We start from the raw sequence: 16,545 nt of genomic DNA, 5'->3' as shown, positions 1-16,545 counted from the left end.
TACTTGACTTATACAAGACAATGGATATATAAAGAAGGAGACAAATGCCATCACCTCTTATAGAAGTGGACAATAATGATGAATTTGAGGTAGAAGAAGTCTTAGATTCAAGGTTGTGCTAAAATAGATTAGAATATCTCATACATTGGCATAGATATGACATTAATGAACGTACATGGGAGCCATCCAAGAATCTAGCAAATATATCAGCCAAAGTTAAAGATTTTCATCAACGACATCCATCAAAATTAAGATAAAAAATCAAGAAATTCTTTGCTATAAAGCAAAGCAAACCCAATTGAAATTTCATTCTATCTTGTATTATTTTTTTTTTGGATTTTTTAGTGATTAAGAGATGAAAAATCAATAACAAGCAGATTCAACTAAAGAGCTATCATTTGCTAAAGTACTAGATGAAATTTTGCGACTATTATAACCTTCAAGATGACAAAATCGAGATGAAGATCCTTAAAAATGACATATTCTTCCTCGAATAGATGGCAAGATACAATGCATTTGGTATCACGATCTTAGAAGAGATTTTTAGTGTTTAGTGATACTTTTGGAAGTAAAAACCTCTCTTAATGGTATTACTAATGTTAAGTTTGGAGGAAGCTATTAAAGCTTTAATAATGATCAAATTTCATAGTGGTCTTTTCGTCCTAGTATGGGACATTATTGATGGTTAAAGGGACTTATAAACTACCTTCAAAGGGAACAAAGTTTAATGCATGTGGCAAATATAGTTTGGCATATCTTGGACTTCATCAACATATAATCATTGCTCCTTGTAGAACTCATTCCTGGGAAGGAGAATAATATCACGGACATATATATTTACCTTGATAATTATCTAGATAATAAGAATAGGTAGAAGTAAGTCAAAGTAGATAAATATGATAATATCTTATAGAAAGCTTTGTAGAAGCTTTATAGATGCTGTTTTGCTTTTATATATGTCTATAAGTAATTGATAGGTTAAAAACTTTCACTTCCAAACTAATTTTGTTCTTAGTATTTTCTTTGTTCTTAGTATTTTCTTTGTTCTTAGTATTTTCTTTGTTCTTAAGTCCTCTCTTCTACTTGTCTTAAGCAATATTAGATCTTTTTTTTAAAAAAATAAATTATCATGGCAGAGCTTCTTGAAATAAAAAGTGCAATAGCACAAATGAAAAAGCAATTGAGGGAGTTGATGCTTGCGATGCATCAACTTAGTTTATCACCACTTGGAACAATAAAAGTGGCAAGAAGTAAAGATACAAATATGATTGGAGCCACTTCAATATCTACACCAAATCACATCCTTTTTTCTATAGTAGAATACTCTTCCAGTATTAAAAAATCTAAAGTCACCTTATTTAAGAAACTTGATGGCATAAGATCTAAGTTTTGAGGATTTATCAATCATGTACAACTTGTGATTGAACTTCAATTCCAAAGCTATCCAATGCCAAGATCACAAGTTAGATTCATTAGTATATTTCTTTCAAGTTTAGCATTATCATGGTTTTCATCTTTTTTTGAACGACGAGATTGAATATTGGATAATCTAGAGGCTTTTTTGGCGGAATTTTGATCAATGTATGGAAAACATGATACAATTTTTGTTGCAATCAATAAAATTTGTATCTTACGATAAGGCAATCAATCAGTGATATCACATGCTTCACAATTTTGACAACTAATAACTGATATCAAGTAGGATAATGTTGCCCTTATCAGCCAATTTTTCAATGGATTATAATATGAAATAAAGAAATTGATGCTCAACTTATCTGATCCTTAGACATTGAGTCAAGCAATTGATTTTGCTGTGAAGTGTGACAATTGGCTTTTTGAGTTTCAATCTAAGAATTGTACAAGAGAACCTCCATGCTATTATAATTCAATGACAACATTGATGGCCTCTCAATCTAAACATCTAGAAGTAGAAGACATGTAAATTAATGTAATATATTTTAAACCTCTTACTGAACAAGAAAAGACTTGTCGTTATTAAAAAAGACTGTATTTATATTGTGGAAAAGCTAAGCACATTGCTCAATATTTTATTCAAAGAAATGATGCTATTGGAAAATGAATAGTATGATTGTCAAAGATAAAAAAATGTCAGAAAATAAATCTGTCCAACTACAATAGGGACCGTATAGCTATAATCTTGTACAAATGAAGGTTCTATCCTCTCCTCACAACCCTCTCCTTGTTTTATAATAGATGTGTATTTAAAACCTAATAATTACAAAGCCTAAGCCTTGATAGATTCAAGAATCTCAGCTTGTTTCTTAAATGAATAGTTTACCAAAAGCCATAAAATATCATTAATACAAAAAAAAAAAAAAAAAAAAAAAAAAAAAACCCATACATGTAGAAGTCATATATTGCTATCTATTATTTTTTGGAGATATTATTCATGAAATACTTTCTATAGATGTAGCAATAAATAATCATAATAGTTGTATAATTTTTAATATAATTAGGTCTCTTTTTAATCCAATCATTTTAAATTTATCATGGCTAAAAAAATATAATTCTCTAACAGATTAAATTTTTCATAATCTTAATTTTTCTCAGAGTACTATTAAGAGTTTTATAAAAAGCCATGAGTCTTATATAGCCAAACCTATACTCGTAGGTGTAAAAGCTTTCTTGTATATTGTAAAAGAAGGATTGTCATTTATTATTTATGCCACACCTATTTTTAATGATGGAAAGACTTCAAGTGGCATTTCAAGTTAATATCAAGTTTTTTAAGATATTTTTGAAAAAAAAAATGCAGATATTTTCTTAGAGCATTGACCATATGATTGTTCAATGGACCTTTAAGAGGGAAGTCAGCTACCATTTGGTCCAATCTATAGTTTATTATAAAATGAATTGACTGAACTCAAGAAATATATTGATAAGAACTTAGCTTAGGATTTCATATGTCATTTGAAATCTCTTGTTCGAGCTACTATCTTATTTGTAAAGAAAAAAGATGGATCACTAAAAATGTATGTAGATTATCAAAGATTCAATAAGATTACTATTAAGAATAGGTATCCTATATCTTTGATATCTGAACTTCTTGATCAACTAAATGAAGCTAAGATCTATACAAAAATAGATCTACAACGAGCATACAACTTGGTTTACATTAAAAAAAAAGATGAATGGAAGACTACATTTCAAATAAGATATAGACTTTTTGAATATAATGTCATGTCTTTTGGATTCACGAATGCACCAACTGCTTTTTAACATCTTATGAATGATATTTTTTGTGAGTTTTTAGATGATTTTATTGTCTATTACTTAGATGATATTTTAATTTATTCTAAGAATATAAAAAAATATGAAATTCATATTCATTATGTATTACAAAAACTTAGAGATGTGAGATTATATGCCAAATTGAAAAAGTATATATTCCATATTACTCAAGTTGACTTCTTACAATATATCATTTCTAATAAAAGACTTATGATGGATCCAAAGAAGATTCAAACTATTATAAATTGGAAGATTCCAAAAATAGTGAGATATGTAATACTTTTTGAGCTTTATTAATTACTATTGAATCTTCATCAAGAATTTTTTTTAAGTTGTAGCTCTTCTTATATGTTTTATATGTAAAGACAAACTTTATTGGAATAAAGAAGCTAAAGCGTCTTTTGAAGCCTTGAAGTCGGCATTTAATATTGCACCAATCTTATATCGCATCGACTTTTCAAAGGTAATTTTTATGGAAACAAATGCAAATTCAATCAAGTATGTCCTCTGATCTTCTTACTCATGATATCAAGAATACTTCTTTTAAGTCTTGTGATACTTCTAAGTTTGAATTCAAGAACAACCTACTTTATTTTGAACACTGCTTATATGTTCCAGGAGGGGAAGCATATTTATATATTCTTTAAGGACATAATGACTTTCTAGCAATTTGGATATTACCTCCAAAATATTATTATCTATGGACAAAATAGTCTTTTATTTCTATGGATTTTATTACGAATCTTCCAGTCTCAAGTTTGTATGATTTTATATTTGTGATAGTAGATTTTTTTATCAAAATGGCATATTTTATACCATGCACAAAATCTATCAGAGATGAAGAAAGTGCCAAACTTTTCTTTGACAATATCTATCGGTATCATGGATTATCAAAAGATATTATATTAGATAGAAGGATTCAATTTATATCATGCTTTTGGAGAACTCTTTTTAAGGTTCTAAAGGTGAACAAAAAAAATTCTTTGGCCTTTTATCCTCAAATTGATAGATAGATAGAGTACATAAACCAAGTTTTAGAGCAATATTTTAGGTATACCATCAATTATCAATAAGATGATTGGAGAACCCTCTTGCCATTGGTAGAGTTTGTTTATATTAATACAATGTATTCTTCTATGTAATAAATACCTTTTTTTTTATCAATTATCATTGTTACAAACATTATTATATAATATACTTAATATTTCATAAAAAAGTGATAATAATGATTAATTAGAGATTTGAGGTTAAAATAACTAGTGTCAATTTGTTAGGCTTTCAATTGATATTGATTCCTTTTTATCCATCAAATTGATTGGATATCAAAATTTCTAATAAAATTCATGTTGATAATGATTTAAATTTTAACAACCTTAACAATTCATACAATATTATTAACATTATTAATAAAGATAGAAAAGACATGTGGTAGCAAAATGGATCTCTTTCACCAAAACAAAAAAGTAAATAAAATAGAATTAAAATTTTGTATCTAAAAAATATATTAGTTAAGGTAAAAAAAATTAAAAAATACAAAAACTAAAAAAAAGATAACAATGAGTGAATCCATATCAAATCAAAGCTATTTATGAATTTACAAAGACATAGGAGATCACTACAAGTTACATAGACCAGGCCCGATTTGAATGGACCTTATGTCACTCACAATTCCCTATGCCACAAGGAGTAAAAAACTCTTTCTATTCCCACCATAGTCATCTGAGCTGGTGTCAATGCTAGCGAAATGTGTCTAAACGTGCAAAGTTGTAGAGGATTGTTATGCTTTAACACTAGATTGTTGCCTCGTGGGAGAGTCTTGTGATTCAGTGCTTCTGGGAGGCGTGAGACCGGCTTCTTAACGTGATATCTCAGGGTTGGTAAGTGTTTGAAGCCATCAATACCGCTTACAATCACCTTTGCGGAACGCTTCTCTCACATGTGCCTATCATTCACCTGCGTAATCGCGATCGCATGTAGCTGGCGATGAGTTTGAAAAACCCTAAACCCCGAACACTGAATTCAGGTGTCGGATTGTTTTGACGTGATGACAAGTTTCGCACAGATGTGTCTACGCGGTCAGCTGCTAGGTTTCCCGCAAGGATGTTTCCTACATGATACTATCTCCCAGCAATTTCTCTGTGAGGGCTCAACGCGGTCGCGGGTTTTGTTACAGAATCTCGGGGTAGTGATGAACTGTTGGGTTCTTCGAATAGCTACGTGGTGGATTGTTTGAGGAGATAATGGAGTTGCTTGGTGTACTAGATTGGCAGAGATCGTCGCAGATATTGTTTCCGGTGTACTGCGGGAGGGAGACATGATTGAGCTGGTTTGTGGCGGAATACGTTGCGAATGTGAGGTGGGTCTTGAGCTTTCTAAGTTGGTACAGTGGAAAGAAGGGAAAATGGTTTAGGGGAAGGATGAGGTACAGCTTGGTTGTCGAGACGGGGATGGCTATGGTCTCTCTTTCTCTGCTGCGACACTTGTCAATTGTCATCCTCTCCCCATTACATAGGCGAGGTGGCCATCACCACGTTGTACAACCCTTCAACTGTGGAGCTTAGAAGTACTGTGGATTGGTTTGCAGGTATGGAAGTTAACATCCTTATTCACGATCAGATCCTAGTTGGTTTTATTGCGCATTGAGCGATTCAGTTAGTCGTTCTGGCGATGCTCGAAACCTTGAGGGCATTTAGTAGTCGTAATAGTAGGTGATTCAATTGTAAAGTGCTCAGTGGTGAAGCACTGGATTAAGATGCACGGTCGGCAGCCATCACCGCGGTTTTGGACAAGTGTTTCATCGCTGTTGCTTACGAGGTAGGATACTAACAGTACATTTCTTCTCCAGGAATGTGTTTTTTACACGCCAGCTTTTGAATCTTTCTTGTAATGCAAGTCTTTGCTTGTCTATCAAGTAATTACAGTGATGAAGATTAGTTATCTGGAGCGGTGAAAACCTTGTAAAAAGCTGCAGAGTTTAACAAATGCGATTATACAGGGTGCTTGGAGTACAATCATCTCGATTTATAGGTATCAGGCAGTGGTGCTACAATGGCAAAGCATATTTCAGGAATTCTACACCTATGTCACTCACTCCTAATGAAGGGAGGCGAAGAATTCAAGAGAGTGGTAGTACTTGGGATGCATCTGCCAAGGTTGGGAGGAATACGTGGAAGGGGAAATCTATCAGGGGTGGAGTGCAGTTATTGGGTAAAAGAGGAGTTCAAGCAAACTTGAACTTTTACGCCCGACGTTTGCAGGAGTGCGTTCAAGCCAAATCTCTAGCTGAAGGCAAGAAGGTACACGATCACATGCGAAGTGCTCAGTTCGAGCCCGATATTTATCTTAATAACATGCTCATAAGTATGTATTCAAAGTGTGGGAGTATTGAGGATGCGAACAACGTGTTCCAATCCATGGAAGACAAGGATGTGGTTTCTTGGAATGCGATGATATCTGGATATGCTCTGCATGGACGGGGTCAGGAAGCGGTCGACCTTTTCTATCAGATGCAACGGGAGGGGTTGAAGCCGAATCAGAATTCGTTTATAAGCATCCTCAGTGCATGTCAGACCCCAATAGTTCTCGAATTCGGAGAGCAAATCCATTCCCATATTACAAAAGCTGGATATGAATCGGACGTTAATGTGTCAACTGCTCTTATTAACATGTACTGTAAATGTGGAAGCCTTGAACTTGCACGCAAGGTTTTCAACGAAATGCGAGAAAGGAATGTAGTTTCTTGGACTGCAATGATTTCTGGTTATGTGCAACATGGGGACAGTAAGGAGGCATTTGTGTTGTTTCAAAAACTTATTCGAAGTGGAACCCAGCCGAATAAAGTTAGTTTTGCCAGCATTCTTGGTGCATGCACCAACCCCAATGATCTGGAGCAGGGTTTAAAGCTCCATGCGTATATCAAGCAAGCTGGACTTGAGCAAGAGGTGCTTGTAGGAAATGCCCTCATTAGCATGTATGCAAGGTGTGGCAGCTTAGCAAATGCACGTCAAGTATTTGATAACTTGCGGAGCCCCAATCGAGTCTCCTGGAACGCTATGATTGCAGGGTACGGTGAAGGTTTCATGGAGGAGGCTTTCAGACTTTTTAGAGACATGCAACAGAAAGGTTTCCAGCCCGATAGGTTCACGTATGCAAGTCTTTTGGCTATTTGTGCAGATCGGGCAGATCTAAATCGGGGAAAAGAGCTCCATTCCCAGATTGTACGCACTGCTTGGGAAGCAGACGTGACTGTGGCAACTGCCCTGATTAGCATGTATGCGAAGTGTGGGAGTCTGGAGGAAGCACGCAAAGTCTTCAATCAAATGCCAGAAAAAAATGCCGTTTCTTGGAATGCATTTATTGCTTGTTGCTGTCGACATGGTTCTGAAAAGGAAGCTTTTCAGGTCTTCAAGCAGATGCGCCGGGATGATGTTATCCCAGACCATGTAACTTTTATTACGCTTTTGAACTCATGTACTAGCCCCGAAGATTTTGAGCGCGGTAGATATATTCATGGAAAGATTGATCAATGGGGAATGCTTTCTAACAACCTTGTCGCAAACGCTCTCATCAGTATGTATGGGAGGTGTGGAAAACTAGCAGATGCCCGGGAAGTATTTTACAGAATCCGAAGGCGGGATCTAGGGTCATGGAATGCGATGATTGCGGCTTATGTCCAGCATGGTGCAAACGGATCGGCTTTTGATTTATTCATAAAATACAAGAGTGAGGGAGGCAAAGGGGATAAGTACACTTTTATCAACGTTTTAAGGGCTATAGCCAACTTGGAGGATTTAGATGCAGGCAGAAAGATTCATGGTCTTGTGGAGAAGGCTGGATTAGAGAAAGATATTCGGATTTTAACCACACTCATTAAGATGTACTCAAAGTGTGGGAGCTTGCGCGATGCTTACAGTGTATTCAAGAATGTTCAAGAGAAAGATGTGGTGTGTTGGAATGCGATGTTGGCTGCCTACAATCACAGTGACCATGGTCAGGATGCTTTAAAATTGTTTCAACAAATGCGATTGGAAGGTGTGAATCCCGACAGTGCTACCTATACTAGTGTGTTAAATGCTTGTGCGAGATTGGGAGCTATTGAGCATGGAAAAAAGTTTCATACGCAGTTGAAAGAGGCTGCCATGGAGACAGATACCCGTGTGAGTAACGCTCTTATTGAGATGTACTCAAGATGTGGATGTCTTAGTTCTGCCAATGAAGTCTTTGAGAAGATGTCTAGACGAAATACAAACTCGTGGAATGCTTTGATTGCTGGATACTGTCAGAATGGTCAAGGAAATGTTGCTCTAGAATATTATGAACATATGCTACGGGCTCGCATTTCACCAAACAAGGCCACTTTTACAAGCATCTTGTCTTCATATGCTCAACTGGGTGAAGAAGAGCAAGCCTTTGACTTCCTTGAATCTATTAAGGAGGAGTGGAACATGGAGCCATCAGAGCAGCATTATGCTTGCATGGTTGCTGCTCTTGGTCGTGCCAGTCTTCTGAAAGAGGCTGAGGAGTTCATTGAGGAAATTTCATCTGAATCAGATGCTTTAATGTGGGAGTCTCTTCTGGTAGCATGTAGAATCCACCACAATGTGGGACTTGCGGAAACAGCCGTGGAGCATCTACTTGATGTCAAGGCTCAATCTTCGCCTGCAGTTTGTGAGCAGTTGATGAATATTTATGCTGCAGCAGGGAGGTGGGAGGACGTCTCTGTAATAAAGGCCACTATGAGAGAGGCAGGACTTTTGGCGCCCAAATCTTGCACGATTGAGGTTAACAGTGAATTTCATACTTTCATGACAAACCATTTTAGCCCACAAATTGGTGTTGAGGATAAAATCGAAGAGCTAGTCTGGAAGATGATGGACAAGGGGTTTTTGCTGGATCCTCATTATGCACCCAATGATTCCCGGGAAAAGGAACGCTTGTTCTCTCACTGCCCAGAACTGTTGGCTGTTGCATATGGTCTCGAACACACACCTCCTGGGGTCTTAGTTCGTTGTGTTACGGATTCTCCGGTGACTGATCCTAGCCACAGAATGCTGAAATTCATATCAAAGGCGTACAACCGTGGCATTTTTGTGAGGGATCCCAATTGCTTTCACAACTTCAAAGACGGTATTTGTTCATGCGGAGATTATTGGTGACCATCTGTGAATTGAAATGTTAAGAGAAGTGGCCGGCAATTTTGTACAATTTCGACATATGCTGAAACACGAGATGAATCTCTTCTCACTTCGTGCAAATTTCAAAGTATGGCACATCCTCAGACTGACTTTTGTTATCATACATTCTAGTTACTCGTATTTTATGAGCAAAAGCTCTTTTAGGCCCACCTTTAGCTATTGGGTGATTCTACAGCCAAAGATTTATTATAAAGTGGCATGGTGCAGACAATCTAAAGAAGGGACATCGTGCGCTTTTGGAAGCCTTGATGGTCGTAGTTGCGATAAACGACTCTGTTCAATGTCACAGGTTATGATTTACATAAACCAAGATTTGGGATTGAAATATTGCACATAATTATGGATGTGCGGCATCATATAGATTCGTGCAGCATTGTGACCAAGACCCTACTAAGGAGTTATCCTCAATGCTTTTGTCTGTGTCGGATAGTTGCGCACTTTTAAATATGTCGATGTTCTTTGCATCATACATCGATAATTGATGTTCTTTGCATCATACATATCTCTGCATCATACATCGGTAAAAATGGCAGGGACCTTAATCGTGATCAAACGTCTGACATCGCATGAAAGTAATCACATTATATTACAAGTTGCAATGTCCTTAAAACCCGGAGACTGCAAATACAGAGCGTGATGAACACAAACAAGTATCATTAGTTCCTTTACAGCCAAATTGATCTGAACCAGAACTCATTAAAACGACAGGAGCATAACGGGCCGATTCTAAATTTCTTTACTTTCTGTAACTACTGCTCAAGAATAAAATATACCCCTTTACCTATACTTTAAACACGAAACCCTAACTTCAAGTGAGGACATGGAACAACAATAGTCTAAGTCCCTACATGACTTACAGCAATAAATAGAATTGCATCTACCAAAATAGAATGCCGAAAATAAGATCAGTGACCATGCATGCGCAACCATTTTCCCTCCTCCATGGGCTTCAGAAATCCCTGCTCTTTTTCCCGAGCTATGGTGGTGTAGGGACCTCCGTAATCATGGCCTGGATAAACCCTGGTGGTGGTAGGCAGAGCGGCAATCTTCTCCTGTAAACTGGTGTACATAGCTTTGGCATTACAGTCAGGAAGGTCCAAACGCCCACAACTCCCAATGAAGAGAGTGTCACCCGAAATCAAGATGCCACGTTCCGGACGCTCAATGAGGACGCATTGACTGCCAGGCGTATGCCCTGGAGTGTGAATGAATTTCAGCTTCACGCTGCCGATAGATACCTCAGCACAATCGTCAAGCGGAGTCAAATTCTCAGAGGGAACACCATTCGAATTCATCACGGTAGTTGCGTCATTCCTGTTCACGTACACGGGAAGCTTATCTTCGACTGCGAGCTCTCTAACCCCGGGCACTTTGATCCCGAGCTGGTCAAACGGAGGTGGCGGAGTACCACCAGTATGATCAAAATGATAATGAGTCACCACAGCTCCAACCAACCGCATATTCTCACCCGCTGCAAAACTTCTGATCCCCTTCACATCCCACGCCGCATCCACCACGACCGCCTCCCGCGTCCTCGCATCGCCGATTAAATAAACATAATTTTGCATCTGCTTTGCGCTACTAAAAATCTGCCGCTCAATGATATTTCCTGCGTTCACGGCGAAGTCCCGCCCCGCCAGCAGTTGCCGAAAGTAAAACCCTGATAGAGCCTCCCGAGCTAGGGCTACCTTCTTCTTCAACGTCTGATCCTCCACCGCGAGCTCCGATGCCCTCGCATACGCCTTCTCAGCGCCCTCATAGTTCCCCGACATAAAAAGTGCCTCTCCAAGACGAAAGTGGCTCTTACTCCAATCAGGTTTGGCAGCCACAGCGTTCTCAGCCTGCGATACAGCCTCCGCGAGCTCGTTCAGCTTCAAATACGCAAAGGAGCAGTTCGAATGCAACGGCGCAAGCTCCTGCGCCGGCAAATCCCTTCCCGCTTCGATGGCGCGCAAATAAAAATCCACCGCGGCTCTGTAGTCGTTGCGGCGCACAGCCTCGTTCCCCTTCTCCTTAAAAGCCTCCATAGCTCCTGCAACTCTCTCCTCTCTCTCTCTCTGTCCCTCTCTCGCTCGATTAAGCTCCTACGCGCACACAGCACAAGCTTAAGCTCGATCAAACCCTTGCCCACGGCCCCGTCCCCGTCTCGCACATTGACAACGTCACGTCACACATTCATTCATTCATTCCTTCGTTCGCTTGCTCGCTCCCTCCCTCACTGCGAGGGGGGAGGGGGTGTTGGCACGATCCATCGTCATTCTTGTAGTCAAAAAACGACGAGTGAGTGGCATTTGGCTTGATTAATTCTGCAGTGGAGCCATTTTGGTGTGGAAGTGAGAATGATTTCTGAATAAATAATAATAAAATCAATAAAAATGAAAATAAACTATGTATGCCGTGCTCCTCTCATCCGTTGTATTTGTTCTTGTTTAATCTTCTTCTTGGTTAATTGAAGATATTGCATGGTTTTGTTTTGTTTTGTTTTGTTTTGTTTTAATTCCAATATATATATATATATATATATATATATATATTATTTAGAGAGAGAGAGAGATTACATTGTGAGGATTTTTCAATACTATAATGTTTGTAACACGACTCAAACAACATCAAAATTACAAAAAACTAAATAGATAAAGACTTATATGGTGTGAAAAGTAAGATATTACAATGAAAAGTAATATAAAGTTTTTATAAACTGTATAAAAACTTTTATACAGTTTGTCTAACATATTGTAATTGTGCTATGAAATTAAGGATTTTTATCGCACTTTTTAAATTTTCATTGTGATATTAAAAAAATAAATGGAATCAGGTAATATGTTGTTAGTTTTTAATTTTAATTTTTTACCAAACAACTAATAAATCAATGTAAGATTCAAATAAATCAGTATGATTTATTTTTTCGGTAATACAATATTGTCAAAGAAGGATTCATTGATGTATTTTTTTTTATATAAAAAAAACACCATTAAAAGTATTTTTTATTTTTTTTAATATACCTGTTGATTAAAAATAAAAGTGGGACAAATTAGCACATTAGCTATAGGAAAAAAATATGAAACTTCTATCTTAAGGGTAATCAATTTTTTAAGAACAATTTGTAAATGTAAAAACTAATTACAGTGTAGTATATAAAAAATGAAAATTAATTTTATATTTCATATTTCAAATAGACATTATGATTGTGTAGAAACAATCATTAAGAAAATAACCTCTTTAAGAATCAAACCATATCATCCAAATAAAAAATTATTATTATTATTATTATTATTATTATTTTGAATTATTGAAGTTTTATATAAATTATTTTGTGTAATTAATTTTCTAACTCTAAGTTTCATAAATTATGACTTTAATATGTATATATATAATTATCAATGAAGATAAATTATATGATTATAGTAATTAAATATTTTTTAAAATAATATAGCTAATTAAAATTAAATTAAATCCATGTATAAAAATACAATATAAATTTAATTATTCAAAAAATAAGATTTTTTTATTTATAAATAATTAAAAAATAATATCATAAATATGTATGTATGTATATATATACATATTATTTTATTCATATTTATTTTTTGTAATTATTATCATAATCAATTTAACAAAAATCAACAAAAAAAATAAAAATATCTTAAACTCAAATAATTCTTTTTCAAATGCTTGTAGAAAATTTCAATTTAATTTTTTTTTAGAATTATAAAATTATTTTCAGAATGTTAATTTTAAAAATTGATTCTATTTACATTGTGATTTTCTTTTTTCTTTTTTTTCTCTTTTCTTTTCTTTTCTTTTGTGATTTGCACATGATAATGTTAAATTATATGCTACAATATTAACTTCTTAATTCAATATAATTTCTATAAGAAAATGTTAAAATGACCTAGACTTTTACTAAATCAATTTACATATCTAAATCATCATTGCACCCCTTTAGTCTCCATCTCAAGCCCCTATTCCTAGCCCTAACTTCCCTAGCTAAGATCCTTGTTTTGGCAATGTCACTTCGTAGAATTCATAGATTGGTCTTGTATATACTCGTTTCAAAGTTCAAGGCAGCTCAACAAAGCTTTAGAATTTGGATCCAACAATTGAATTAGAGCATACAAATTGTGACCACAAGCTCATAAACTCGTGAATTTATTGCTCTTGAATCTACTTTACTCACCATAGACTAAATAAGAAAGAAAGAACTAAAGCCGTAGTGGCATTGTTATTGTTTTATAGGTGTTTCTATATGATCAATGTTTTTTTTTATGAGTACTGTGGTGGTGCATCAAGATATTGTAAGCTTGAATTTTCAAGTGATTATGTGTTTTTTTTTGCACAACTTATAATATGAGGATGTTCCAAAAAATTCTCTCCTTGTATACTCTATCATATTGGAATCACAACCTTAATCATGTTATTCTATCCATCTTAGACTTTTGGATTCAAAGAAAAGAAACTCTTGTTGAAACAATTAAAATGGCATCTAAAAGGATGCTTATTATGCATTATGTATCCTATTATACAAGTTTCAAGATTAACATTGCCCTTCTCCAAAAAAGGTCTTATTCAAATGTTCAAGGTCTCAAAGCATTTGAAAAGAAGTAATTCTTAATATAAATAGATATGCAATTTTTAAGAAATTTAGAATCTTGTTTCAATCCGATTTTGAGATTAATGCATGATAGAGAAGAAGTTATTATTGTCATATTTTGCAAGTAGATACTTATACTCTTTTACTTCAATTTTTTTCATAATTTTATTTTCATTTATAAGTCTTTTATTTTAGTTTATGAATTTGTGTTCATGATCCACATACTTTGATTCAATTATAAGATCCAAATTTCAAAGATTTTCTCCGCCATCTTAAACTTTGAGCCAAGTATATATAAGACTAGTCTATGAATTCTACACATTGACATTGCTAAAACAAGGACAAAGATTGGAAAAATCAAGGTTGGGAACAAGGACTATGGAGGAGGACTTGAAATAAGAAGAATGGAGGAATGGGAGCAATAGCTAGGAATATGGAAAATAGAAATGGTAGCTAAAAGGATGCAATGATAGTTCAGATATGTAGATTGATTTAATAAAAGTTTAGATAATTTTAAAATTTTCCTTTCTATAAGGTATTAAATTTTATGAAAGATAAAAAAAGTATTAATTTCAAAGTAATAAAATGACAAAAATGACTATAGATTTATTTAAAAAATTAAATCTATAAAAATCAAAAGACAACATCAAAAAGTTATATTTTTTATTTTATTTTATATTACTATGATTTTATAATTAATTTAAATTAGATAGTACTAATTAGAATGTTAATTCTAAGTAATAGATTAAAAATTGATATAAGTAATGCCATCCACAAGACAATGATATTTGAATTTTAATACACAACTATCAAAATATTAAAAAAATGTCATTTAGCCCCTATAAAAATAATGAGAGAAATCACCCAATACTAATTGTAGTAGCTCTAAGAAGTCTAATAGTTGAAAGCAAAAAAATAAATACTCTTTTTTTGCAATCAAGTCATTATTTTTCTTATATTTGAATCTTTGCAATGCGTCTTGCATTTGTTCCCACTTCAAAATCTCTATAGTGACTTTAATTAACTACATTGGACCTTTTATACTCTATACCTTACAACCCTCATTTAATATTGACACTAAAAGATTAAAAAATAAAGTCAATATGAATGCTTAGCTATCACATGTCAATTATCTATGCAGTAATTTTTTTAACACTTTTAGCTTCAAATTCCAAAAAACTAAAGGATTGATAGGCCACGCTTTTACAATTTTTATTTTTACTAAAAATCAAAATCAAATGAGATTTTATTCTTTTGTTCGACATAAGTTTTTTGTTCTTGTTGAATTCATCTTAAAATACATATGTTATTTTTTAATAGATGTGCTATCCTAACCAAACTCCCTACTTAATAATATCTTCTATTTAGATTGGCGTTAAGAGCCAAGAAGTCTATTATGTGGAACTTGGCCAAATAAATGGACTTAAGGAATGCGATGGACTAGTAGGAAGAAATTTTGGAATTGCTACCATAAAATGAATGAGTAGAGGAGTGAGTTGGATAAATTTATAAGAATAGTAGAAGAAATGAGATAAGATAAGACATCTTTCATATGCCTTGCTGCGCTCAAATTTCCATCCACTACACTACTATTCAAATATGGGAAACGGAGATTGGAAATAGAGACAAAGGAGTTAAGATGAGGAATGCAAGCTAAAAAAAAAAGATGTAGAATAAGGATTGGAAACAAGAAAGAAGGACATAGATGAAAAATAGAATAATAAGAGATTAGAATAAAAATAATATTGTATAACATGAATTTTAGCTTGAAAATACAATGAGTATCCAACCATGGAGGTAAATAGAAAAATACAACAACAAGATCTTAACAAGTCTAATAGAATCTTAAATAAATTCTAATTAAACCTTAATGAATTTAATCAAATTTTAACAAATTCAAACGGAGTTTAAAGGAAATTACTAAAGAAGCATAAAAAAGCTTTAAATTAATCTTATAGAAAAATAATAAAGTAATCTTAAAAAAATACTAAAATAAAACCATTAAATAAATAATAAAGAATAATAAAAAAAATTAAAATTTAAAAATGTTTAAAAAAATAATAAGAATTATTTTAAAATACTAAAAATAAAAATCTTAAATATATCTTGAATTAATTCTAGATAAATATTATTTAAATATTAATGAAGATCTAAACAAATCCTAATAAAATTCTAAAAAATTCTAAAAAAATTTTAAATAAATTTTAAAAAATCTTAATCAAATTTTAATTAAATATTAATAAAATCCAACCAAATCCTAATCAAATCTTAAACCAATTTTAACTAAGTTTTAATCAAATTCTAATCAATCCTAAGTAAATCTTAACTAATTTTTATAGTTATATTTAAATCTCAATAAATATTAATCAAACCATTGATCTTTATTAAAATTTTATATACATTTTAATTCACAAAAAATTAATAATTTAAAAAAAAACCAAAATCACCAATTAAAAGAAAAAGCTTCTAAACATCTTGGATATTGGCTGTTCTTCTTTTCTAACTTAG

The 16,545-nt window shown here is 33.7% G+C and overlaps 2 protein-coding genes across 6 annotated transcripts; one reads left to right on the top strand and one right to left on the bottom strand.

Annotated features, from left to right (window-relative positions):
* Positions 1 to 4,986: 4,986 nt before the first annotated feature.
* LOC112279897 (pentatricopeptide repeat-containing protein At1g11290, chloroplastic) lies at positions 4,987 to 9,804 on the top strand. 5 transcript variants are annotated; one of them, XM_024514636.3, is made up of 4 exons: positions 4,995 to 5,129; positions 5,515 to 5,608; positions 5,837 to 6,066; positions 6,248 to 9,804. In XM_024514636.3, the coding sequence occupies exons 3-4, from the start codon at positions 6,005 to 6,007 to the stop codon at positions 9,405 to 9,407; spliced, it is 3,222 nt and encodes a 1,073-aa protein (XP_024370404.1). In that variant the 5' UTR covers positions 4,995 to 5,129; positions 5,515 to 5,608; positions 5,837 to 6,004; the 3' UTR covers positions 9,408 to 9,804. The 5 variants fall into 5 exon arrangements, 4 of the variants coding, with proteins under 4 accessions (XP_024370403.1, XP_024370401.1, XP_024370404.1 ...); XR_002969158.3 differs by having other exon boundaries at positions 4,987 to 6,066; positions 6,248 to 9,513; positions 9,654 to 9,804; XM_024514635.3 differs by having other exon boundaries at positions 4,987 to 5,608.
* A 204-nt stretch (positions 9,805 to 10,008) lies between these two features.
* On the bottom strand, positions 10,009 to 11,640 carry LOC112279898 (uncharacterized). Its single transcript, XM_024514638.2, has one exon. It carries the CDS (start codon positions 11,471 to 11,473, stop codon positions 10,352 to 10,354), a length of 1,122 nt encoding a protein of 373 aa, XP_024370406.1. The 5' UTR covers positions 11,474 to 11,640; the 3' UTR covers positions 10,009 to 10,351.
* Positions 11,641 to 16,545: the final 4,905 nt, after the last annotated feature.

The sequence above is a fragment of the Physcomitrium patens genome, chromosome 3 (genome assembly GCF_059467195.1).
Source record: "Physcomitrium patens ecotype Gransden chromosome 3, ASM5946719v1, whole genome shotgun sequence".
Taxonomy (NCBI): domain Eukaryota; kingdom Viridiplantae; phylum Streptophyta; class Bryopsida; order Funariales; family Funariaceae; genus Physcomitrium; species Physcomitrium patens.
Note: the sequence above shows the minus strand (reverse complement) of the source record. Positions and strands in the feature narration are given on the sequence as shown.